Source organism: Cyclopterus lumpus, chromosome 15, assembly GCF_009769545.1.
Source record: "Cyclopterus lumpus isolate fCycLum1 chromosome 15, fCycLum1.pri, whole genome shotgun sequence".
Taxonomy (NCBI): Eukaryota; Metazoa; Chordata; class Actinopteri; order Perciformes; family Cyclopteridae; genus Cyclopterus; species Cyclopterus lumpus.
Window position 1 is genome coordinate 21345268 of NC_046980.1, and position 26900 is coordinate 21372167.

A 26900-nucleotide genomic window follows, 5' to 3' on the forward strand; every position below is an offset into this window, starting at 1 on the left:
CTTTGTTCTCCATATACAAAACAAACCACCAGCGATTTGTAAAGAGGACTTTCTACAAGCTAAAAGTATGAAAGTAAATTAAAAAAATATTGAGTTGTCACCTCTGACTGTAACATATCAAGCTTTTGTGGATAGTTTTGATTTGGTTTGGCGAAGATATGTCTCTGAGGTTTCTGCCTCCACCAACAACGTAGTGCAGGCGAATGGGTTTAAAACAAATTCCCCAAATCTGTATCTTCTCCATCAGCAGCTGATCACAGGCACTCCGAGACAGTGAGGAGGACTTCTGGAGCCTGTGTGGAGCCTGTAGGAGGGGGACTGAGTCCATTCAGTTTCGGGGAGGTGGAGGTTTTGGCGGAGCAGCTGTGCGGCCTCACCCTACCCGGCAGCCGGGACGACCGGGAGCAAAGTGACTCCCTGATGCAACACATCCAGGTAGAGGCACGTTATGACCTTCCGGACGATAGTGTGACTGCAGCCTATTGTATAAATGACGTGTGCGTGTGCGTGTGCGTGTGCGTGTGCGTGTGCGTGTGCGTGTGCGTGTGCGTGTGTGTGTGTGTGTGTGTGTGTGTGTGTGTCTCAGATCTTTGGCTCACACCTGGAGCAGCTCATCCAGCAGCTGTACGCGGTGTCGGAGAAGATGGAGCAGCTGGCTGCGCCCACGGTGGACATAGACGCCGTGAAGTCGTCTCTGGCTGAGTATCAGGTGAGGGCGGAGCCTCTCGGCCCTGTTGCACTCCAGAGCGGAGGCACATGTGCTTCTGTTTCTACCGCATGATTTCACCGGTGGGTTTGTTAAATATAAAGATGTCTTATGTATTTATTTTGTCTGTGATGCATTGCAGTCAGCCAAGGTGTTGTTTTTCACTTTTAATGAAATTCAGCAACTTTGACTGGCAAATGTGTCATTCCATAAGAAGTGGACGTGCTCATCGTGAATTCACCCATTTTGATTTGTGGACTGCCGCTTTTTGAAGCCTCAAGTTCGGTGATTTTTTTTTGCCGTCGACATTTTGTATTAGGCCATCTTTATTTGTTGTTGCAACCAATGAACTGAAGTTCCCATATTTGGAATGCTGAGGAGAGACGTAGAGACGGTGCTGGTAGCGGCAGCGACCTGTCAGTCACAGTAAGCCCCTCCTAAAGCATACCCTGCTTTATGGTCTTTAAAAGGACCATCATTTACTAAATGAACATCACGCTGTATTGAAGAAGACTTGAAACTAGAGATTAATGAACTCCATGTTTATAATGTTTCCTCAGCTAATAAATCAAGTGAGAAGTATGGTATTTTTCTTGAACTTCCACACAATCAGACTTCTTTTTGCAACCGGAGGAGGGACCCCCTGCTGGTCAGTACAGAGAATGCAAGTTTAAGACACTTCAGCATTGGTTTTACCCAGGACAAATGACTCTGCAGTAGTCGCTGTTCAATCAACAACCGGGGTTGATTTAAAAATAAACCAACTAGTGAGAAACGGCCTTTATATGCACTCTTCAACGCTACAAGACTCCATTGACAGCTCAACAAAACCATCTTGGTTAGTCATTTCCAACAATCACCAACTGTGGTTTGAGAGTTTTTAAAAAGCGATTTGTACAAGTAACGGATATGAAAAGGAACTAACCATCGCGTTCGTGACGTTGAACATCTTTTTTAAGTGGGTTCCCCCATGTTTAAATAAATCTGCATTAAGGGAACAAACTAATGTAATGAAGAAAGCGCGTTTTCCTCACCCAGCCCTACACAGTGAGTTAACGACACGCGCATCCTGTTCTGCCGACGGTGTAACGTGACCACGCTTTCTCCTCGCCAGAGTTTTCAGAGAGAAGAGAGCAGCCACCAGCCCCTGACCTCCAGCGTTCTGCACACCGGGCGGCTTCTCCTCGGCTGCATCAACCGCACGTCTCCACGTCAGTCTGCTCACTCCTTCGAGTCGTTCTGAACAAAACCGCCGCCTCCATCTGTTTGTTCTTTTTCCTCACTGTGCTCTTTTTTTCTTTTCTTTTTTTTTTTTTTGTCTTTCCAGTTTTAAGAGACACCCTGCTGTTGATCGAGAGGGAGACCCACACCGAACACTTCTTCTCCTCCATCCTGTCCGCCATGGACAGCCTCGCCCGGCCTGGCCCGGTGCGACCGAGCAGAGAGCAGGGCCCTGCGGGGGCCCGGGGGGCCACTTTGTGAACGAGACCGCTCGCAGGACTCGTCTGTGACGGGTTTTATTTCACTTACTGCGTTGTCGTTGTCTTGCGTTCATTCAAGCATTTCTACTTTTATAATACAAGGCGCTGACTTATGTGTCTTTTTATTTTCAACATGTTCGGGCCATGTGTGCCGGTCGGGTACGTACAGCCTAACGTCTGCTTGATTCTTGCTCTCCATTAACGAGAAATCAGTAGGAGAACTGTTTAGTGTCTAAACTGAACCGATCACAGAGAATAATGATGCATGGCAAATGTTCTATCATACTTTTTGCTTACTCATGATTGACACCATTGCTGATTATGTCACTTCTAATGTACACGGGAAAAACTGTGGTCAATTTTTAACAAGTCTTCTTTCCGACTAGTGGAATGATGGGTGTTTATTTGACTACTTTGTCTATTTGATCTGAAGATTTCTCCAAAAAATCACCAAAAGATACCATTTGATGATTCCTCATTTGCCTATTCATATACAACATTTCAGAAAACTTGTAATACAAAAACCAAACGTCTTAATGGAAGCAATTCACTAGTTTCATGGTGATATTTATTAGTGAATGTTCTTACCCCATTCATCTCTAGTGTCTTCAAAATGTCTGTCATTTTACATCCTCAAGTCTCCACTTCTATTCAGTTTATTTTTTTATAGCCCAAAATTACAGATTAGCCTCAGAGGGCTTTACAATCTGTACACATACGACATCCCTGACCTTTGACCTCACATCTAATCAGGGAAAAACTCAAGAAATAGAAAAAGCCCTTTCACAGGGAAAAAAGGGAAGAAACCTTCAGGAGAGCAAGAGAGGAGGATCCCTCTCCCCGGATGGACAGATGCAATAGATGTCATGTGACCAGATGAACAATGTTACAGAGTTACAACACATTCAATGAATGACAGACATTATTAATAATGAGTAGTAGGTATGGACCACGATCCAGACTTCCACAATCCATGAAACAGAAGGAGGTAGGGGGGGCGGGGCGCATTAGCAGGGTTGAACATTTATCTCAACACTTTCTAATGCGTTTTCAAAAAAATGGATAACTATCGTGGTGGCCCTTTTCTGTGAAATCAGACAATCAATATTTGAGGACAGCTCTGTGCCTGCATCTCAGGTATCAATGACTTTCTGATGTTTTCTTATCAGCTGGTTTAACAGGACAGGTGGCCACCTCCCACCTGTCGAACATAACACACATATCCTTTTGAGCCGTTTCCACTCATTCCAATTTCATTGTTATAAGGTAACAAATATGTTGACGGCTCAGCTCCCCCTCCGGCTAGAACTCCCTGACGTTTCTGCCTCCAGCACAAAAAAATGTAGATTGGAAGTTAGTTTGTGGTTCCCACGGCATTGAAAAAGGATCCACCGTGTGCTTTCTTTCACTCGTATCCGCTTAGGTTTTGTCTCATTTGGGGGAACTAAACAAATAAAAGCAGTGTTTTTAAATGGTGGTATTGTGTGCTATCTGGTAAAGACAGGAGGAAACCGGAAAGGTTGCTGAACTGACAGGCCAATCCGGTCAAACTAGCTTACGACTTAGAAGACTTTGGTGTCGACTCCGTTTTGGGTGAATTTTTTTTTTTTGGGTGAAGTTTCCAGATGGAGTCTTGGTTTTTGAGGGGTGTTCGGGTTGGAGACGTGTGCCCCCCCCCCCCACCCCCCCCCACCCCCCACACACACAGACAGGAAGACGTGGAGCAGAGACAGTTGAACCAAGTTATTGTTTTGTCAAGTCAAGTCATACACTTTTGACTTTTGAGTCCTAGACAAGTCTCATCACCCAATGTAATGCCATTTTACGAAGATTGTTGAAATTGTAAATGTACATAAATCACACTGCATTTAAACAAGTTACACAATGACTCCTTACATGTGTAATTGCTGCAAAAAAAACACACAGTTTTACTGACTCAGCCTACAGGTGTACAGGTGCTGACATGAGCTACCTGGCTTCCTGTTCACGCCTCGGTCCTAAAACATTTTTTTTTTTTTTAACGGTGACGTCACAACCAAGCCTCACGACACGCACGTGAATCGGAACGTTTGCGATTACATGACATATTTTATTGTCACTAATAAATACTGTTGGCGACTAAAAGGGGCAATAACAAATGACAGCTGTGGTAAACTACAGAAAGTTGGTGCGTTCAAATGCAACTGGGATGGGACCGGAAATAAGACGTCGTTTTTGGGGGGGGTTTCTAGCATAAGAGGATTGTACAAAATACACCTCGTCAAGGTTTATGTTGAAATATTTCACCGGAAGTTGTGCGTGATATGCAGTTTGACACGGGGCACGGACTCCTCTCTGCCACGTTTCACTAAATGACGTAATCATTCCCAGGGCTTGACAGTTCGCTGTTGCGGTAACCACACACAGTCAGAGAGAGAGAGAGACGGTTAGCTAGATATCACCTGTGTATTCCTGTAGGTCTGCGGCTGTAGAACAGTCTGACTTGAAAAGACTCATTAAACTACACAACACATTTGTGTTGCGTTATTCCGGACTTGGCTGACCAGCTGGCTCATGTTAGCCGTTTCCTGGTTGGAGTTGCAGCCATTTTGGATTTTTTTTTTACCGACAAACAAGTAGCCGGTCGTGGGTTTTGGGAGCAGTGTGAGCTAGCCAGCGCTTCCGTTGACACACCTGAACACCGCTGCTCATCTGCAGACAGGGGAGAAGGAGACGTTTGACGAGAGGGGACAGACTATACAACGAGTCGACGATGAATCCCGAATAGTAAGTATCGTACTCAAGAACCGCCGCGTTACATTTGACAGTTAGCTAAGGGGAGCTATGCGCTAACAAGTAAGTTAGCACGAATAACTTGAAATTAGCAGCGGAACTAAATTAGCGGCTAACACCAGCTGACATTTGCCCTCTCGTCCACCTGTGCCCACCTGCCTGCCTGAGACACGGTGGCAATTTGTCCCGTGATATCAGTGGAGTGTCGGCGTTAAGCACTTCGACATATATTGCAAACGAAACAACACATTGCTCATTTTTCTACATGCTTATTCTCATTTTTACGGCAGCTGTCGGGCCGGCGGCCGGAGGAGCCTTAGTGGCTGCAACGTAACTTCAAACGTTACAGGACAAAGGCGCCTTACGTTAACTGGAACGCGATCCTCTATCTTTGCCTTTTTGTTTAAATAGTCGTTTTTATTTCATTGAATTAGTCTGCTGTTTTTGTGTCATTGTCACCGTGTCATTTTTACGTTACACATAGCGACGTTAGCTAGCTAGAAGTAGCTAATTGAATCTTGAGCCCCGACTACGAGGGTTCCCTTATTTCCCGTTAAACAACGTGTTATCCTGCCCTCCATGGTTATAATTTAGTCTGCGTATGTCATTACGACAGCCCTCTTCTTAATAGTATTGATCCGTTTACGCTCCAGGTACAGCCATGGGTTGTACTACCTGGTGTTGGGCATGACTCAGTGTTCAGTCATATGGTCTGGTGCTGAAACAGCCTCTCAGTCATGTGTCGGTCACATGCTGCACGACAAGCCCTCGATTTCAACACGGCGGCATTGCGCAATCTCACCCTCCTTTGGTTTTGCATTCACACATGTTGACATGGGCAGAACACATTTGAGTACAGTTTGTCCTTGTTTCACGCGCTGTTACTCTAGTACTCATCAATCTAAATACTCTATAGCCCTTTATTATATTGTAATGTTCCTCTAAATGGTGTTATTCAATCCCTATTCCCCATCTTGCATTAATGATTCACCTGCTTGGTGTAGCCTAGGTAGTCCTAGGCAAGGTCCATGATCTACTTTTTACTCAGTAACAATTAAAAGGAGGAGGATGTTTTAGGCAAATGATCAATATGTTGAATACAACACTTCCAGTTCAAATGACAGACAGACAGTTCATTTTGTTCTTTCTTTATTTTGGATCTTCCTGCTCAAGTGGATGCATTGGGAGTAGGTTCCTTATATTCTGTATGGTTCACTGTCACATTGCATACAGTATAAACTTATAAACTGCCCTTTTCAAGTGTTACAATTCTAATGAGATGAATTGCAACATGAATCGATATGCCGAACATGTCTTTATGTAGCTACTAAATGCATTCAATCCCAGTAGTGCATCATAGCTTCAAGCCTTTTCAACGCTTGACTAAACTTTAAATAATATTAGGAAAAGAAATAATTACACAGCACTGCAGAAAAACAGGTCTGATGAACATGATTGTATGAATATTACTAATCTCCAGTCAGTTACGGTAACAAATAACTCAAAAACTAATCCCAACACCTAACACTGGCTCTTCCACTCAACATATTTTAACTTATAACTTAAAGCCCACTGTTAACATGTTCATTTTACTCTTAAATAAATCAACAACTACCCTCTGCCCCTTTTACTACTTAGCTATTTTTACTACAATTCGATTTAGAACAATAACTTTTATTGATCCCCAGAAGGGAAATTTGCTACTACAAGAACACAGAGACCAAATTGCAAGATTAAGTGACAGTGATATGCTCATTATTAGTTTGACTGTTAGACGTTTGGGGTTGTTACAAATATCACATATGCTGTTTTGTGTGAAATGAGATGTACGAGTAAGTTGCTGGTCCAATAATGTATTTGTAACCAGGATACACCACATTTCCTGCTTCGCCGCCCTAAAAAAAATTAAGAATCCCTCTCGCTTCTTGCTATTACATCCCAGCTCTCGTACCAGCTCTTCTTCTCTGTTCCCGTAGCAACTCTACTTCCGAGAGACCGGGTGAGGCTAGTTGTTGCGTTCGAGCTTTACGACACACAAACACGCCTTTTTATAAAGATAATGGCAAAAAGAAAACGTTCCCTGGCGAACCCTAGCTCAAGAGATTAAAGTCCTGCATTCTTCTGTTGTCGTGCTGCAGAACTCGAGCCAATGGGAAACTGTGGAGCTGTAGAGCTTTCTATTGGTGCAAGTAGCGTCATGTGGCGTGCTGTCGTGTGGCGTGCTGTCGTGTGGCGTGCTGTCGTGTGGCGTGCTGTCGTGTGGCGTGCTGTCGTATGGCGTGCTGTCGTATGGCGTGCTGCGGCGGTAGCATGCTTTCAGCTTTAGGAGCGTGGTGCTGCAGCGGTTCAGTAGAAAAAATAAGAAACTTAACAGTTTGTCAACAAAGAGGTTTATAGCTGCCTACTGCAATATTGCGTTGTGTGTGTATTGGGGAAGTGAAAGATGATCATTATATTGCCTAGTTTTATTTGGGTGTAATGACGAGAGATGCAGCATGTAGTTTAGACCTGTATGTTGGCTGCATGTGGTCTAGACCCGCCTGACGGTGGTAAGGTGGGTCACTCACTGGCTGAATGAAATCGAATGCCCTACCTTTTAGTAGGCATGTTGCTCTATGCGGTGCTCTTTGAGAATGGAAACTGAGCTTCTGTCGGTCACATCACACAGCAGACTGCATAATTCTAGGGACTAAAACCATCACATTTGTGCATCGGATGTTTAGATAAATGTCGGAAGGTTTTACTTGATAACAATCTTGAAATAATCGGTAAACTAAGGGTGTTTTCCCACTTGGTCTCTTTCAGCCCTCCAAACGAGCTTAGAGCGCTTTGGTAAGCGCATATTTGTACGATATGTGAGCACCAAAGGAGCTGAGACCTCCTATAAAGCTAACCACACCCGGACCTCCTGTGGAGGCTGTCTTAGTACAGTTTGCTCCAAGTCCGCATTGCGGTTCGCTCAACCTGTGCATTGGGTTTGTGTCGCCCCCCCTACCGCTGTGTTTTATCCTTCTAGGCTTGCCGTTAAAGATGCCCCGTTTGATCAATCGTTATCGGCCAATATACAGTCAAAAAGAATATGCCATCAGCTTTCTAGTTGCCAATTTATGTAGTGAACAGCAAATCCTTGTTGTAAACGGCAGGATCTGTCGGTGGGCAGCACGGTCCTGCTTGGCTAAATACCGGTTCTAGCGGCTAACAACGCTAACGGAGGTTGCATTGAGTCCCATTACGCATCTGGAATGTCCAAAGCATGTACAACATGCACCTCCATAAGCGACACTACTATTTCTGGAGATCCCCTAACTACATTTACTTTTCTTTACCTTCCCTCACAGTGACTATTTATTCAAGCTGCTCCTGATTGGCGATTCTGGTGTTGGAAAGTCTTGCCTTCTTCTCCGATTTGCAGTAAGTTTCCCCAAACAGTACGTTTTCTTTAAACTCCTTTTTTTTTTTAAAGCTTTAACTACGCAGTGATTTCATTCAGTCTGTTGAAGGCCGGACAACAGTAAATCCTAGCTATCTTCACTGGGTTTCTCATTAACTCAACAACAAGCTAAGATATACCAAACAGGATGTGAAGCAGTCACCTGTAACTCAGTCATTCCCTGTGAGACACGTGCCAGCCTTGTGGCTGCTTCCCATCAGTGCCAGCAGTGACTGGTGGTGTGTGTGTCTGTTTGTATTGAAGCAGGAAGGAAGTGAACCGGATGTGTGAGCCAACTAACTGACTGTTTCTCTCTGCAGGATGACACATACACAGAAAGTTACATTAGCACTATTGGCGTGGACTTCAAAATACGAACCATAGAACTAGATGGAAAGACCATTAAACTTCAAATTGTAAGTAACCGATCGATTCAACTTCATATAGGCGTCCTTCAGTAACCATGGCTCACTCAAAGTCCGTTTTTTCAGGACGGGAGGAGTTTCTTTTACTCTCTGTGGGGACATCTGTACAACTGGCAACATTAAAGGGAAATTGATATATTCTGCTATTATTTTAGATTTTTCCTATTAAAAACAAATTCCTTTCGAGGCCAATGGTTCCTACTGATAAAAAATGACCCTCAAATATATAGTTGCAATTTTTAAAAAGAGCTTCTTTTTTTTTTTTTTAAACAGCTGATCACTGTAGCGTCTAACTAAAAGCAAGAGGAAATCATGCATTTGTTGGACTATTTTTAGTGGCAGATTATTCCACATTTGGTGCATTAGTGAGTATTTGTGGCAGCTGGACAGTGTATGAGGGATTGAGTCATAATAAACTACAGTGGATTTGTTGACCAAACAAATAATGAAATATCAACAGCCTTTTTTTAAAGAATAAAAGTATTACATACTTGACTTTCTGTTTGTCCAATTAGTGGTAAAATACATATGTCGGTGAGAACATTTGTGTTGTCTTTGTCACTGTCGACTGTCAACGCCAGTCATCATCAACATTCATCTTTTTCCTTTCACAGTGGGATACGGCGGGTCAGGAGAGGTTTCGTACAATCACATCCAGCTACTACAGAGGTGCTCATGGTATCATCGTAGTGTACGATGTCACAGACCAGGTCAGTGCACACATTTTATACCAATAACTCCTCCGCAATACCTCAACGGAACATGTTCATTTATTCACTCATGTTTGAACTACACACTGAAATGCAGAGGGATGGGCCGTTCCTCATGTTGCTGGGGTCTCCCTTGAACCCATTTGTTGGATATTTTAACACTTCCCCAAAGGAGGAGTCTGCTCGTTGCTTGTAGAATGGTATGAATGAGTGTAAAAGAACAAGCCAGTTCTTTCTATTCACTTTACTCACATCCTTGCGTTTCTGCTCTGTGATGAGGGGAAATGGGTCCTTTTTCTTCTATGGATTCTCACTCGATGACTTGTTTTTGATTGCTCGTCTAAATGGCTTCACATTGTGCCGGTGGGGATAAAAAAATGACGGAACACACAGATCGAGATGGACCTGTTAAATGTCAGGCACACTGGTGCAACCAATGAAAATGTCTAGTTGCACTTGACCTATTCATGGTTGGAGCCTTAGGAAGTGTCTAGAACCTGGTTTGAGCCTTAGGAAGTGTTTAGAACCTGGTCGGTGCCGTAGGAAGTGTCTAGAACCTGGTCGGTGCCGTAGGAAGTGTCTAGAATCTGGTCGGTGCCGTAGGAAGTGTTTAGAACCTGGTTGGAGCCTTAAGAAGTGTTTAGAACCTGGTTGGAGCCTTAAGAAGTGTCTAGAACCTGGTCGGTGCCGTAGGAAGTGTCTAGAACCTGGTTGGTGCCTTAGGAAGTGTTTAGAACCTGGTTGGAGCCTTAAGAAGTGTCTAGAACCTGGTTTGAGCCTTAGGAAGTGTCTAGAACCTGGTCGGTGCCTTAGGAAGTGTCTAGAACCTGTCTGACTTCACTACACGGTTTTGTCCCAGTGTCTGCTAAACATGGCCCATAAAGGCAGCCTTGTGTTGGCTCCTGAAGCTCACTGTGTGCACTAGAACCCGCCTGTGCCAAAACTCCACTGATGCGCTGACACAACGGGAAGTAGTTGTGTTTTTTATTTTAGAATAAAGAGATGGTTTCATAAGTGGAGGGGGAACCAGAATGACAAACAAAAGGACATTAGTGTTGCCCCGGGCTACCAGCTTGGCAATTCTAAGCAAGGACAACCCACGTCAGTCGTTAGTAAGCAAAGAAACACGCATGCTGTTTTTATCACATTGCATTAAAAAGTGTTGCCCCCGGCTCTGTGGAAGCTGCTGGTGTCCTGCAGCAGATGTATTGCAGCGCTGACGTTAAACTCCTCCCCGTGTCTCAGGAGTCCTTCAACAACGTCAAACAGTGGCTACAGGAGATCGACCGCTATGCCAGTGAAAATGTCAACAAGCTTTTGGTTGGGAACAAGTGCGACCTGACGACAAAGAAGGTGGTGGATTACACAACGGCAAAGGTAAGGCCACCTGGGTATTCACAAAAACATGTTCATGCTTTGGGCTGTTTTTGTTTGTTGTTTGGTAAGGGAGTCGCTGTCATTGAATTAGTATGACACATAGTAGATGGTTCAAAGACAACCTATGAGTTGGCCTAAAAGGGGGTTACCCCTAAAACCTCCCTATTATGACCCAGAGTCGCAGCAAAGTCGTACTTGCATTGCTCCACAACACGATAACTAAAGTGAATAGAAAAGATTTAAATTAGTTTTTTACCATCCCAAAATCAAATGTGGACCGCCCAGAATAAATAAATAAATTTAAAGTGATCTTTACCGTAAATAAAACATTAAAAGTGATTGTTTTATTTCATTTTATAAATTTATAATTTAATCCAAACGTTGATCATTTTATGAAAAAAATATAGTAATTTCATCCGTTGTTTATAATTTGCATGTTTTTTTTATGTTAACAATGTAGCTAATATTTTAAGAAATTCTTATTATTTTGGTCAGGGGACTATGCAAAATCATATTTTTGACCAAAATAATAAGAATGAGTGTACAATAAATAAACGGATAATCACCATCTGGGAATATTTACACAAACACTTTCAATGTATTTGCTTGAATATAGCATTGTTTTATTATATTTAAGTGTGTCATGCCAATCAAAAGAATATTAACAGTAGATCTGGTGTCTTTGTGTCAGCGGGATATGGATAGTTTTTTTAAAAAAATTTTTTAGAAAGCCTCTAGACTGCAGTGAGGAAGTACGGGGAAGAGGGTGTGGCTAACTTAAGGCCTATTACCTCAGCTGCTGCTAAACAAAGAGGAGCTCATATGACACATTCCCTCTATTGGCAACCACACACCTGCCTGCCCTTAGCTGCCACACACACACACACACACACACACACACACAATTAATGAATATGCTCCTCTCAAAGCCACCAGGCTCCAGCCAACAGCCATTTTACCTCTTTGATCATCGTAACAAAAAAGAAAACACTTAATTCAAACCTGACAGAAACAAAAGATGTTCAACCGGGAAAAGAATAAACACTAAAGGTCAGTGCAGCACGGCAAACTGGGAAAACAGTCTATTTCCTATATCTGGCAGGTTTTCCCTTGTAATAAAACCTGGATATACGCTGATTCTGGTTGGACTGGGCAATAAAAGCTACTCTACCAAGGTCCACATCTAACGTCCCTTTTCCGCACATCGTGTTCACCGAAGCCAAAATGTCCCATTCGACAGACACAATGTTTAGAATGTTTGTAAAAAGTCCACCATTTCATAGTATTTGAGCTTTTCACAAAACATTGAATTAAAGAACTTTAACAACTGGGGGATACACATGAATAAAAGAAAGATGCCTAAACTGCCATTGCTCTATCCTCCTCCATTGTTTTTCCAGGAGTTCGCAGACTCTCTGGCCATCCCCTTTTTGGAAACCAGCGCCAAGAACGCCACCAACGTGGAGCAGGCCTTCATGACCATGGCTGCCGAGATCAAGAAGAGGATGGGCCCCGGGGCCACGGCCGGCGGAGGGGAGAAGCCCAGCATGAAGCTGACCCCCGGCACCAGTGTCAAGCCCTCGTCAGGGGGATGCTGCTGAGAGATGAAACCACTTCCGCTTCATCCCCCTCCACTGCCCCCCGCGCCCTCTCACTCTGCAGGCCCGTCGACCGTGGCCCGCTACACCCCCCCTTTCAAACTCCACCGCCACACAGTTCGACAGGACAGGGGACAACGTGGCTCCCACATCTCCGCGAAGAACAAGATGAAGTTGCCCGCATTTGTACTGTACATAGTATAGCCGCACTACCAAAAACAAATAAAGCATCCTTCTTGTCATACTGTCCCGTTTATCGATGGCTAGTTCTGCAGATAGGCGATCGTCCCCCCGTCCCCCTGCCATCTGAGACCTCTCAGAGACTACTCTTTTATCTGGCCCTCTGAAAGCAGGTTTTGTGTGTGTGTGTGTGTGTGTGTGTGTGTGTGTGTGTGTGTGTGTGTGTGTGTGTGTGTGTGTGTGTGTGTGTGTGTGTGTGTGTGTGTGTGTGTGTGTGTGTGTGTGTGTGTGTGTGTGTGTGTGTGTGTGTGTGTGTGTGTGTGTGTGTGTGTGTGTGTGTGTGTGTGTGTGTGTGTGTGTGTGTGTGTGTGTGTGTGTGTGTGTGTGTGTGTGTGTGTGTGTGTGTGTGTGTGTGTGTGTGTGTGTGTGTGTGTGTGTGTGTGTGTGTGTGTGTGTGTTTCTCTGCATTCCAACAGGTAAATGAATCGGTTTCATTAAGGTTTCTGTCCGCGTGGACCGTTTTTTTCTTTCCTTTTTTTTCAGTTTCTCTTTTCCTTTCAGTGATTTACGTCGCGGTTCGTGTTGGCATGCGTCTGTCAGACTGTCCCCATTTGAAGGTGTGTCTTTTGTTTTTTTATTCCTCACCAACCGCCGCACAGCAGTGTCTCACTGTTTAGCATCTAAAGTGCAACAAGTGTGTGTGTGTGCGCACACGCACACGATTTGTCAGTTCTGTAGTGTTCAATGCTTCATTGGGCTCGTCTTAACTCTTTATCTCTGCATTTCATTTGTGTCTGCAAGACAACTATGTTTGTTGCTCAAAATTGTAACACTTGAACAAAAAAATAAATATTGTACTACCAGACTGTATGAAATGGGCGGGGCCTGTCTGCGATTCTTGGGTGAGATGTGTCGCGAGAGAGAAAAGGAAGAAAAAAAAAACCTGTTTGAATTATTTATTCTCCATTTGTTTTGGCGTATCTACTGCCAAGTTAAAGGGTCTGTGTGTTTGTCATCTCGGTAAAGAATTGCATATATAAAATACAATGTTCTCTTGTTTTCATAATAAAGGCGACTGAACTCAGTTTGAAAGGAAACCACGGGGACTAGTGTTTGAATAACAATGTCAGAACAATGCGCTATTGTACAGCTGTATGTGAAGGTCAGGTCACAACACTGTGTGTGTGTGTGATGCACTCATTAACCTAAACTGCGAGTGTGTGGCCCCGGATTCTACCCAACGCAAGTCGCGACCAACTGAATGAGCGGCCTGGATCCACGTCAGGAAAGAGGAAACTTAGGAGCCGGCACTTCTCTAAAAAAACCTCCCATTGCTCAATGGCACACGTCACTGAAGCCAAACACGCTGACCCACATGCGATCACACTTCCCAGAAGCCTTTGAAACCAGTGTGGGTCACCCAGTGCTTGCAAGAATAATTTCCTGCATTTGGAGAGTACTTTTAGTCCAACGGAAAGTAACATTTTTGCTGAATAGTGTATTTAAAGCAGATACCTCTTGCCAAACAGGACTAGGATGATAGTTGTGTTACAAGTACTTTGAAAAGGACTAGATGGAGTACTTTCTTAATCTCATGAAAAACTAAATGTTTCAGCAGCGATTTTATGTTTATTTATATTTATTTATAAATGTGTTTATATTTATTTGTTATATATTTATATAAATATATAATTATGTATTTATAAATATATTTATATATATGTATATTTATATTTATTTTCAGCTAGTAAGGTGTGTGTGTGTGTGCAACCAAACTCGTGCTTTTTCCCTGAATACAAAATGTAGCCCAACAAGGTCACAAAACACCAAATTCCGTTCTCTCTTGATAAACATTTCAATAAAAACTTTAAAGACATTTTTCCTTTTTCGAACCACTCTTCACGTCGGCTTAAAATTAGATAATTTAAAAAGAAAACACTTCCCGACACCAAGTGTCCATTAGAAGTAAAAGTGAAATTATTATTAGCACCTTTTTTCGATATGAAAGAGCCGTGACACGCAGATGGAAAACACAAACTCTGTGACGGCCTTGTGCCTCCTTCTCTCCTCGCCTCCTCCGCTCGCATCTCAGGTGTGAGGGAGAGGAGGCGAGGAAAGGAATCGAGGATGTACAAACTGAGAAATGAGAAAAGCCCACTGAAGTTCCCCGGAGCTGCACATACAGTAGAACTCCACTAATTTATAGAAATAAAACCACACTATCGGAAAGAAAGTATGACGAGTGACAGTAAAAGGAAAAACAAGTCATATTTTGAAAGAAAAGGGAATAAATTGGGTTGGAAAACAACAACTATTTCTATGTTTGTGTTTGTTTAAGTCTCAATGCAGCATTACAAAAAAAGCAGGAAGCAGGACCCTGGTCTCTGTGTCACTACATCCTACTTTCAAAATAAAAGCACCTGAACATAAATTAATTTAATGAGTCAAAACCAGGAGTAAAACTTTTTTTTTTTTTAATGGACAGACAACATGAGCGAGGGAAGAAACGGTAGACAGAAGAAAATGAAGAAAACCCCGCAGTGTGTTTCTTAATGAGCCGAGGCCGGCGGGGCGTCGGCGGGGCGCTGGCCTGTCGCCACGGACGGCGGAGGGTCCAGGTACTCGACCATGACGGGGATCTGGCTGAAGTGGCGCCGAGCCAGCATGTGTTTGTGTTCGATCCTGCGGATGAAGGTGGCCTCGTACACCTGAACACACAGACGGGAGGTTTTTAAATGGAACAGCGTCAAGAGTCTGAAACAGGTGCTTTACTTCGCTGAAGACGAAACAAAGGGTTAAATATGTGATATTTTACTGTGACGATGTGTCACCAGATCTCAGCTATCAACTGAGCTATTTTAATAAAACTCAACCAAGTTGTATTAAAATAGAATATCTGCAAATAAAGAAGAATGTTGTTCAGTTCCTTTGGCATCAGTTTCAGGTTAAAATAGTTCAAAACGTGAGAGCGGAAACCGTTCTTATGGTCCCTGTACCTTGTCAGATACTTTCTTATGGCCCCTGTACCTTGTCAGAAACTTTTCTTATGGCCCCTGTACCTTGCCAGATACTTTCTTATGGCCCCTGTACCTTGTCAGATACTTTCTTATGGCCCGTGTACCTTGTCAGAAACGTTATGGCCCCTGAAACTTCTCCTGTGTTTCCATCAGAGGAATCGGAGCCTAGCGGCCATCTTTCCAGCAGTTATTAACTGAACCGAGGAACTATACAAGGAACTATTGATGCTGTCGAGTATAACTTGACGTTTGTGCGTTATTCCATTGCGATACTTCCTGACGCCTGCTCCAGGGGGGGTTCTTTCAGCACTGTGGCCCACAAACTACATCCACAATAACTTGCCTCCTGCACATGTCGGTGTAAATCTAACCAAATGTTGTGCGTTTTGAAAAAAATTTTAAACATTGTCGTGGGGATGTAGCCTCAGATTCCTCACGTAAAAAAAAAAAATGCAAGTAAAAGTGTGTGTGTGTGTGTGTGTGTGTGTGGGGGGGGGGGGACATTGACCGACCTTGTGGACGTCTTCCACCTCCAGGTGAGCTGAAGTCTCTTCCTTGGACAGCAGGATGCAGTTCCAGGGGCTCCAGTCCGTCCGACGCTCCCAGCGGACGAACACCAGGTTGTAGAGGTCGCTGCTGGCTTGGAGGGCCGAGCGGGACGCCCAGACCACCTCGAGCAGGTACCGCAAGTCCTCCACCTGAGAGGACACACACACACACACACACACACACAGGTCAGGAACCAGAAGGAATCCCAGCACAAGAGAGCGGGATCAATCCAAAATGACAAACACAGGAAGTGAAAGCGGGTCAACCTGCAAAAGGAAGGGAATCTTGGCCTCCCCGTTGAGCCGCTGCTCGCCGGCTCTCAGCTTCTTCAGGATGCTCTCGTAGTGGGAGAAGTCGTCCCGGGACCTCGCTACGTTGTCGAGGGCGGTGCAGGCGCGGCACCGACCGCTCAGACGGGTGCTGGCGGACGGGCTGAAGTCGGAGGAGAGCAGGTAGCGACGACAGCCGCGGCAGAGGAACATGTCGTTCTTCAGCTGAGAGGGATTCTGGGGAACCTGGGGCGGGTTTTGACATTTTAAGGAGATATTTAGGGGCATTTTATTGCTAAAAAGGGTGTAAAGCGTTTATGATCCTCGCGGGGCTCTGGGCTCACCTTCAGCAGCTTGGCCACCTCAGGGTTAAACGCTGGTGTCTTGATGTACTGGAGGAACAGAGTGGAGATCCTCTTCCTTAGCCCCTCCAGACTGGCTGCCTTAACCCCCCGAGTCATCAGGTCCACCTCCCTGTCAATCAAATCTACGACGTCCCGGGTCAGCTGACACGCGTGCTCCTGTCCAGTGAGGATAAAAACAATAACAGATACACTTCACGAATTGTAGTATTGTGACGTACGAACATTATATTATACATCCAGTGTGTGTGTGTGTGTGTGTGTGTGTGTGTGTGTGTGTGTGTGTGTGAGGTACCTTGGCGGTGTGTTTGACTGCCAGGAGGGCGTGGAGTCGCTCCTCCTGGCTGACAGCGGCCCGGCTGATGTCGCTGTACAGATCTCTCAGCTCTCTGGCTCTGATGGTGTGTTCATTGTCCATCTCGATCAGCCGACCGTCCGCCGCTCGCCACTGATGAGGAGCCGCAGACTGAAACACACCACCACACTGTTAGTACTACTGCTAGTGCTGTTGTTATTACTAATGCAAGTGTTACTATCAACAATCCTACTACTACTACTACTTGTGGTACTACTACTATGCAACTACTATTACTCCGCCCCCTGAACTACTCCTGCTACCACAACATTCATTACTGCTACTCTTAGTACTTCTCCTCCTCCATACTACCATTATGGAGGAGAAGTATGGAAATGGAAACGACCTACATCAGGTGGACCGACCTACCTGAGGGGATAAGACTAGCAGAATCAGTAGCTTCTTTTAAATCACTTCTTAAAACCCATTTTTATAGAACTACTTTTAAGTGATGTCGTCCTTTTATGCAGTTCTTTGTTTCCCCTATTTTAGTTTGTCTGTTCTGCTTTATTTTGTATTTGTTATTTTATATTCCTCTATTGTGTTCATTGCCTCATGTATTTTCTGAAATGTTTACTTGTATTGATGTTATGTTTTTACCTTGCTTCTATGTAGAGCACTTTGTAAACTCTGTTTTTAAAGGTGCTATATAAATAAATTTATTATTATCATTATTACTATTACTACTACTTCTAATACAACTACACCTCCTCATACAACTACTGCCCCAATACGACTACCTCAGACTACAACATACGAGCACTACTAAACTCTGACATTTGATATTTTAATTGTTACTATTGACCCACAATCCAACACAGAGGCTGTTTAAAAGTGCATATCTCATCGAACATAAAAACACTTTTGGTGTGGGTTGAGAGAGCCGGGAGTGGAGGTCGAGCAGTGACCTCTGACCTTGTCCAGGAAGCTCAAGACACTTTGCTCGTAGTTGTCGTTCCGGGCGGCGATGCGATGGCGCCCGATGCGGGCGATGAACTGCGTCTCCTGCTCCAGCAGCGAGCAGAGAGCGGCCTTCCTCTCAGCTCCTCGCAGGGACGAGTCGATCCGCTGCTCCTCCTCACATCTCCACTCTGAAAACACACTCGCAGTTAGCTGGCTGGAGAGTGTGACCTCCTCACACACACACACACACCGCCTCAGCCTACTCTCTAGAGCGTGGTACAGCAGGTTGAAGTCCTCCCTCCTCTGCGGGTTCATCCAGCGGCGGCGGCGGTCTTTCAGCTGCTCCTCCTTCTCCTCCGCCCACCTCCTCTCCTGCAGCTCCAGCCAGGCCAGCCGCCGGTCCCGGTCCCTCCGCAGCCGGTCCACCTCCTGCCGGGCCAGCCAGCGCCGAGCGAACGACTGCAGACAGATCACCTGGGTGGACAAGAGAATGCCAACTCTAATTTTATTACAGTATTTCATTTTTCTCTCGCTCCAGTAGGAAAGATTGGCAAGAAAGTCTGTCCATCTCCACAAAACTTTGTTCCAGAGCAAGATATTTAAAATCTACATGATTAAAAAATGTGCACTTCTATTTTTGAAGCGCAAATAAAAAGGCGCAATAGTGTTTGTCATGACGACATTCAGTTTTTACTTTTTTTAAGACACGTGAAAGCTTCAAAAATAAGTTTTTTGTTTTTTTTCAAACTTATTTCATGTCTTAGAATTCTTTCTAAAAAATCTAATAAGCTTGTGTGAACCACAGACCTCGTTTCAGGCGTCTAACCAAAAACACATTGACTTCGAGGCAAAGGAACCGCAAGTGCAGTAACGCTGGCTCAGTCCTGGGGTTTTGGACAAACGTTCCACATACACGCTTCTATAGTAACATATATTAATAACAAGACATCACGCGCTCGCCCACCGCTCTCAGCCTCGTGTCATGGTGCTCGGCGGCGGTGACGTAGCCGCCGCGTGCAGCGACCAGCTTGTCGCTCACGCAGGAGACGTGGCAGCCGATGGTGGCCACCTGGGTGGAGACGTGGACCGGACACTGCTGGACCCGAGACTTCAGGTCTGCTGTCTGACACACAGAGAGACACGGATAGAATTGTAAAGATAATAATACTGGGAAAATGTCAAATATGTTTTGTGATTCTGAGGGGGATCACCACCCTGCCCACAGACGGACAATATTCAAACACATTAGAGGAAATACAAGCGCATATGAGATGGTCAGGGAGATCATCCGTTTGTTCCCTTAGACCCCAACGTTGGCGTGAATATGCAGGTTTTTTTAAACGTGGGAAAACCTGTTTAAAACAGACCAGCATGGCTTTCTGTTTGTTTTATTGGTCCAGTGGGAAAGATGCGCTACGAATAGATATGCCAAATAAAACAACAAATATTGATGTGTATATGAATGTATTTAAAAACAAAAAAACACTCTTGTGTTCTGCACTTCCTTTCTGGAGCACCAGCGCGGATAAAAGAAAGCTCAAAGTTTTGTATCTATTAAAGATTCAGGATTTATCTATCTTAGTCTGGGACCATTTCAGAGAGTCCAAAAGCACAGTAGGCATATTTTACATGTGTTGATTATATAAGTGCCACTGTTCCAACATCATACGACATGACGAGTAACCAACAGACTGACACTCCTCCGGTTGTATAGAAGTCTATGCGTCATGTGTTAAAGCTGCATTCTCTCTACTGGCCACCAGGGGGCGACTCCTCTGGTTGTATAGAAGTCTATGCTTCATGTGTTAAAGCTGCATTCTCTCTACTGGCCACCAGGGGGCGACTCCTCCGGTTGTATAGAAGTCTATGCGTCATGTGTTAAAGCTGCATTCTCTCTACTGGCCACCAGGGGGCGACTCCTCCGGTTGTATAGAAGTCTATGCTTCATGTGTTAAAGCTGCATTCTCTCTACTGGCCACCAGGGGGCGACTCCTCCGGTTGTATAGAAGTCTATGCTACATGTGTTAAAGCTGCATTCTCTCTACTGGCCACCAGGGGGCGACTCCTCCGGTTGTATAGAAGTCTATGCTTCATGTGTTAAAGCTGCATTCTCTCTACTGGCCACCAGGGGGCGACTCCTCCGGTTGTATAGAAGTCTATGCTTCATGTGTTAAAGCTGCATTATCTCTATTGACCACCAGGGGGCGACTCCTCTGGTTGTATAGAAGTCTATATAAATGGTGCAAACTGATTTTGTAAATCACTGGTTAGTATTAAGTAAGAACTCGTGAATGGAAGCACTAACTTAGACATAGAGTTGTGTGTGTGTGTGTGTGTGTGTGTGTCGAGGACTTAAGACAGGAACGTTCTTTGAAAAGCATCGTCAGCTCCAGCTTTTTGCTCTCGTACAGGAACAAAGGGTCAGAGGTCACTGCGCTGTTGACCCTTCACCGCTAAAAATAAGTTTTCACTTTTTGAGCCTTTTCTTTCTGCAGCTTCAGGGATATTTGTATTTATTAGAAACAAAAATGGGGAATAAAATGTGTTCTGACGTGTGTGCGTGTGTGTGTGTGTGTGTGTGTGTGTGTGTGTGTGTGTGTGCGTGTGAGTGTGTCAGGGCAGATGTGTACAGAAGGGTGAAGGTGAGTGGGTCATACATGTTAACATTACATCAGCACGGCGATACTTTATGGAGGGTATGTTTGAGAGTCCTAGATGCAATTCAGTTATTTTTTGACTTAAAGTAAAAAAAATGTAAATAATTGTAGTTAGAAATCACCTCTCAATGTAACACACTACAATTCAACAGCAGCAGAGAATATTATTATTCCGTCAGCTTCTGAGAAACTTAGTAACTTGCACTCGTTCATTTCAACTGACAAAATGTAAGAGATGGAATAAGAGCTCAGTCTGAAAAGTGATGGGAAATACATATCTGTTGATTTGAACTCAAAACGGTGAGCTATGCAAAAAACCAAACGTATCACCTCCTGAAATCTGACACTTTGTATTGAAGCTCCATTTTGATTTATTTCTTTACCTGTGTGTCGCGGCTGAAGACCACCGGTCCTCTGTCGGGTCTCCTCTTGGGCCGGGTCTGGACGGCGGCGTGGTGGTACTCCGCCCCCGTCAGCTGGTGTCTGTAGCCGCCCAGGAAGGCCTTCTGCTGGGGGGGGCGCTCAATTTCCACCACCACCTCCTGGAACACGCCCTCATCTGGAGGTCAGACGGAGTCAATTTACAGGAAATAATCTTTCTTTTATTGTCAGGCCTGTGGAGTGGTGGTAAATAATTTGGGAGTTTAGTTTAAGTTTATATTCATCGCACAATCATCGTTTTATTTGTGTATTTCTCATTTGTATTTTATGTTCCTCATTTTCTTTGTCATTCTGTGCTATGGAGTCTGAAGTGACACCAGGATAATTATAGAATTTGACCGTGTTTATTTTCTAAACAATTCATAAAAAAAAGAACTTACTAGTTAATTCATACATATAAATATAAGATACAAAAAAAAATTCCCAACTGATAGTGAATGGATGAATTAATAATTAATAACGGAAGGATCCTTTTAACCAACAGAGATTATATATATATATATATATATATATATATATATATATATATATATATACATACACATATATATATATATATATATATATATATATATATATATATATGATGTTGTTATTAATGCATCATTGCAAGTCGCCATTATAAAAAAAACTAATCTTATTAGAAATCAAAACTCACAATCTTTAAAAAAAATATTTACACAACAGAAAGAAAATCTTAAAAATGCGATAAGATAATAGAAGATATGAGCTGATGTGAGACGAAACCCATCGTTACGGCGAACAGAAGGTGTCCTCACCTGTCTGGACTCGGACGGTGATGACGTCCGGCATGTTGTCCTGCTCCGGGAGGCGGAGCGGGCGGAGCGGGTGGGCGGCCGCGTCGTTGGAGCTCATCTCCATTCGGGTGGAGCCTTGAGGCCGCACGCCGAGCTCCATCAGAGTCCGCTGCTCCTCCACCACCCTGCCTGAAAAACACCATTTAGTAGTAGTACATGTATACTCAAGTAGTAGACGTCAAGTGTATGTTATTTTGTACTTTTACTGGCAAATATTGAATTGATGATTTTATTTATTTTGCAGATTATTAATACAAAAATATAAATCAACTACTAAATTATGATATATTGTCTTATTTTAAGTAATCCAGGAGTATATCAAGATATTTTAATTAGCTTCACCTTTACCAGCTGCCACAATAAAAGTGACAACATAGATAAACGTAATAAATTATACAATATATGTATCATTTTGATTTGAGCCATTCTGCATTTAAAATGCTTTGATGCTTTTGTTACTTTAAGTATATTTTGGTGCTAATACTTTGGTACTTTTACTCAGAGCTAATACAATAAACCCTAAATTTAGGGTTGATTTTGTCCAAACTCCTCTTGTCTCATTAGCACCACCGTGTGAAACCTTTTAGCACAACAGCTCCATATTGTTACCGGAGGTCTAGAACTCTACAGGGAGCCTTTAAGTCGGCCGTTAGGGAGACAGGTGGGCTGCTATTGGAACCCCTGGTCTACAACACTGTGAGATAACAGTGTGTGTGTGTGTGTGTGTGTGTGTTGACATACCGTCCAGAGAGATCTGCAGCACCTCGGCAGGAACCCTGAGCTCGCTGGCGAGGTGGCGCTTCAGCTCCTGGATGCTGAGGCCGATGGCGAAGGCCACCGTCATCACATGACCCCCTGGCACCAGCATCACCTTTACTGCAACCACACGCACACACAATCTGTCACAGGGGGGGGAGTTTACCGCTCAGATCTGTTCAACTGTTTACGTTTTAACTTCACCACTAAATGTTACAAGTTAAATGTTAGCTATTTTTCCTTTTTCATTAAACATTAATAAAAGCATTAACTATTTCCACATTCTGGATATTGATCGTTGTGTGGTTCCCGTGTCACGTTACCCAGAAATAGCACATCTTCGGTACTTTACTGCACACACTTCTTCTTTTTTTTCTTCTATTTTTCTTTTCAGATCGATTTATTGACTTCCACTTGTTCTTATTTCTGTGAAAATCCTCCTGCAGAGACTTGAAACTTCATCACTGTCGATGTCCACCCACCTTCTTTCATCTATTATGTCGTTGGTTCTAAATGTTGTTTTTACTTTTGGTGATGAGTCATTGCAGATTCAAGACATCTGAGATGGTTCAGGGTCCAGTTCCCGAATATATATTTTATCTGTAAATCAGAGTCTCACCCGTCGCCGTACAGTTTCCGACATCATCTCTTCTCTGAGGCTCTCCGAGCCGCTCGGCGTCATCGGGCAGATCGGCCTGAGTTTCAACTCCGTCCACCGTCTCCAGCACGTCTGTTCAGTCCAGGAGGTCCAGATGTTCACGTTAAAAAAACACATCGAAACCGCAGGTGAAGCCGCACTAGACCTTGAGTCTCACCTGTAGCCGTAGAGTTTACAACACCTCCAGTTTTCTGAGGCTCTCTTAGCGGCTCGGTTTCATCCTGCGGATCGGCCTGAGCTTCAGCTTCTTCTGCGGCCTCCGGCACATCTGAAAGATACAGTGTAGAAACTGTGATTCGTGTTAATTAATTATCTACTAAATAAATAATAGTAACCTTTACGCAATAAAAAAAGACTAGGTACAGTTTTGAATTTACATTGAGCTGAATTCAAGAAATGTTTGTTTGATAGACTTTATTTATATTGTATCAGGAAAGTCAAAGATGCAGGAAATTGATGAATTTTACTCATTTTGAGGTCTTTGTTTTTCAATTATTACACTAACATAGCATTTTGCGCCACTTGGGGCACAAGGGGCTGCTGTTTTCCCAAAGGTAAGACCTGTTTAATTACATATAAACAAATTATAACTAAGCTGTTGCAGCAGTTGAACTTGGTTTTGTGCTCCTGAAAAGTTAACAAACATGCCAACTTTACTGCATTGTAACTTTATTTAAGTCATAAATAAGCTAATATTAGTGTGTGTGTTTTTTAGTTGGTAAAAATGTTAATGAATCCAATGCGGATGAATCCATAATGAAAATAATCGTTAGTTAGTTTAAAATGAGCTTGACAGAATATATAATAAAAGAAGAAGTCACAGGGGACATGTTTTCCTCTTTAAATACTTAACTATCACATTGAAGGCACATCTGACTATTCATAAAAAAATGACTCTTGTCATCAACAAACAGTGCAGACTTATGGCAAACATCAACTTTTTAATATCCCAATAAACACATGAATCAAACAATTAAGATGTCTGCAATTGTACTGATGCAATTTGAATGAGATGTTAAAATTATTTCACAATTGGAGAATTTAAATATTAAAAAAGGGTAGTGTTTGTATGCTAATTTAATACAATTTCAAAGGACCACATACGTGAGTCTTTAAGTCAAAGTGGACTTACCTGTGATCAAAGTGGATTCACATGTGGTCAAAGTGGACTCAACTGTGGTCAAAGTGGATTCACATGTGGTCAAAGTGGACTCAACTGTGGTCAAAGTGGACTCAACTGTGGTCAAAGTGGACTCAACTGTGGTCATAGTGGATTCACGTGTGGTCAAAGTGGACTCAACTGTGGTCAAAGTGGATTCACATGTGGTCAAAGTGGACTCAACTGTGGTCAAAGTGGATTCACATGTGGTCAAAGTGGATTCACATGTGGTCAAAGTGGACTCAACTGTGGTCATAGTGGATTCACGTGTGGTCAAAGTGGACTGAACTGTGGTCAAAGTGGACTCAACTGTGGTCAAAGTGGATTCACATGTGGTCAAGACTCACCTGTGGTCAAAATGGACTCCCCTGTGTTTGTCTCCTCGTCTTCTTTCCTCTCCTGCTCTTGGTTTCCTCGTTGCTCTGACATAACGTTAGGTTAGCTCGTTAGCTTGTTAGCTCGTTAGCTTTAAAGTCCACAAACAAGCTATAACGTTAAATCGTCCGGAACGCGGAGTCAGAGTGAAACCAGCAGGTGACCCGGTGAGAACCGGTTCGCCATCACTCGTTTAAACTTCTTATAAAATCCAGGTTCTGTTTATATTGTCCTTTTTATTTATTTGTTTGTGATTAGCAAAGCGGAGCTAACACTGTCCTTCTAACTGTTAGCTCGGTTACCAGGCAACGCCAGAGTTTACCCGTTGCTGCAGCAACCAGAAACGTCACTCTGTTTCAAGATTGTCTTTTTCTTTTAAAGACGTGTTTTTGGTCACAAGAAGGAAGATTGGAGGACTTTTTTTATGTGATGCATTTTGTTAATTTTAAGTTTTTAATTAAAAAAATTAAAACATTAGGACATGACAATTTTTTTGTTTACCTTCATTAACAAGGAGAGTTTCATTGAGCATAATTCAAGAGTGTCCTGGACAAGACAACAAGCATGACAACATTGTTGAAAGACATAAAAACAAAACACATTACAGTTACAGATTCATAAAATATCAAAACATACTTATGTACATTCCTCACAGGTAAGGGACGGATCCGTCATGACCGATCATATAAAGGGTTAGGGTTAGGGTTAGAGTTAAAGGTGCTATATAAATAAATGTATTATTATTATTATTATTATTATTATTATTATTATAAAATCCCTTTAAAAACATTAAGATCTAGCTCCCCAAGATTTAGAAAATGTGGCTTGGTTTATTTTATTTTATATTTTATTTATCTATTTTATTTTACAATATTTCTTAGTTAATTCTTTATCGTTCCTACTTTTAAGACTATGAATAAGCCCTGCATTCAGTGAGCGCAGTGGGGTAATATGGTACCATAAACTCACTATGGGTTAATATAGTACCATAAGCTCTCTAGTGGAGTAATATGGTTCTATAAGCTCTCTAGTGTGGTAATATGAAGCTCCTTTAGGTATGATGGTGCCTTACCAATTAAGAATGCTCTGGGCCGAGTAAAACATCAGGAAGTTGCAGGTCATCCAGGTTTTAATGTCTTTAAGACATCAAAACCTCATTAAGGCAGACAATTTCAATTTGATTTTGAATTGGAACTGTAAAAAAGCTCAAGTTCAGGGTGAATTAATAATACTACAGTATATGATCTCACCCCTCTTGACTACTGTAACTCCCTGAACTGCATTTAGTTTTATGAATGCATTCATTTGCTTATTTATTGCAAAAATAAATCGTGCTAGAAGCTGCATGAGATAAATATGCAAAGCGTAGTTTGTCATTTATTTATAGAACTACTGTTTGCAGGTGTTTTTTTTAAATACACGTGGACTTTTTTTTAACCCTATATAATGAATTATTAATATAATTGGACAGGGGACCAGCATTCGCGGGAAATATCAGATTAGGTGGGTCACATATTTCTGCTCAGAGGGGTGGCTCTGTTGTAAAAGTATTTTATTTGTCCATTAAATTATTTATAGTTTTTAAACGTGTTTTTGAAACTTAAATTTCTAACATCTTTAATTAGTTTTTTTCAATGCAATATTTGAAATAGCTTCAAAAAATACGGCAATATCTACGCTCCCATCACGGACACCCCTATCAACACGCAGTGGTTCCGTCCAGAGTGGCGCGAAATGAAATAGTCCAGCCCATAATAACACCCCTAGCTGCGTCAAGTGGGCCGAACTTCTGTATAGAGAAAGCGGAAATGAAGCCTAGAAAATAAAAGATTTACGCAACGCTCTTAAGCCATCTCTCGAGGGACGGCTTTATTTTGAAAAGCGTTGACCGGTCGCGTGCCC

The 26900-nt window shown here is 43.0% G+C and overlaps 3 protein-coding genes across 4 annotated transcripts in view; 2 read left to right on the forward strand and 1 right to left on the reverse strand.

The window, feature by feature from the left end:
- Nucleotides 1-3659, forward strand: part of cep68 (centrosomal protein 68) — a 12218-nt gene extending 8559 nt beyond the window's left edge. The window contains exons 6-9 of one of the 2 annotated variants that reach the window (XM_034551920.1): nt 248-435; nt 587-709; nt 1821-1917; nt 2034-3659. In XM_034551920.1, the coding sequence (XP_034407811.1) occupies nt 248-435; nt 587-709; nt 1821-1917; nt 2034-2188 (563 nt within the window). In that variant the 3' untranslated portion in view covers nt 2189-3659. The remainder of the gene's footprint in view (nt 1-247; nt 436-586; nt 710-1820; nt 1918-2033) is intronic. The other variant, XM_034551921.1, reaches the window with a different exon arrangement.
- An 868-nt stretch (nt 3660-4527) lies between these two features.
- On the forward strand, nt 4528-13776 carry LOC117743939 (ras-related protein ORAB-1-like). Its single transcript, XM_034551922.1, has 6 exons — nt 4528-4953; nt 8298-8370; nt 8710-8805; nt 9429-9524; nt 10770-10901; nt 12302-13776. The coding sequence occupies exons 1-6, from the start codon at nt 4940-4942 to the stop codon at nt 12500-12502; spliced, it is 612 nt and encodes a 203-aa protein (XP_034407813.1). The 5' UTR covers nt 4528-4939; the 3' UTR covers nt 12503-13776.
- A 1355-nt stretch (nt 13777-15131) lies between these two features.
- Nucleotides 15132-25311, reverse strand: iqub (IQ motif and ubiquitin domain containing). The gene is made up of 14 exons (XM_034551919.1): nt 24971-25311; nt 23622-23732; nt 23426-23536; nt 22792-22926; nt 22012-22179; nt 21175-21350; nt 19099-19257; nt 18398-18608; nt 18147-18322; nt 17172-17342; nt 16859-17035; nt 16512-16760; nt 16209-16394; nt 15132-15387 (listed from the first exon to the last, which is right to left on the reverse strand). Exons 1-14 carry the CDS (start codon nt 25050-25052, stop codon nt 15229-15231), a joined length of 2271 nt encoding a protein of 756 aa, XP_034407810.1. The 5' UTR covers nt 25053-25311; the 3' UTR covers nt 15132-15228.
- Nucleotides 25312-26900: the final 1589 nt, after the last annotated feature.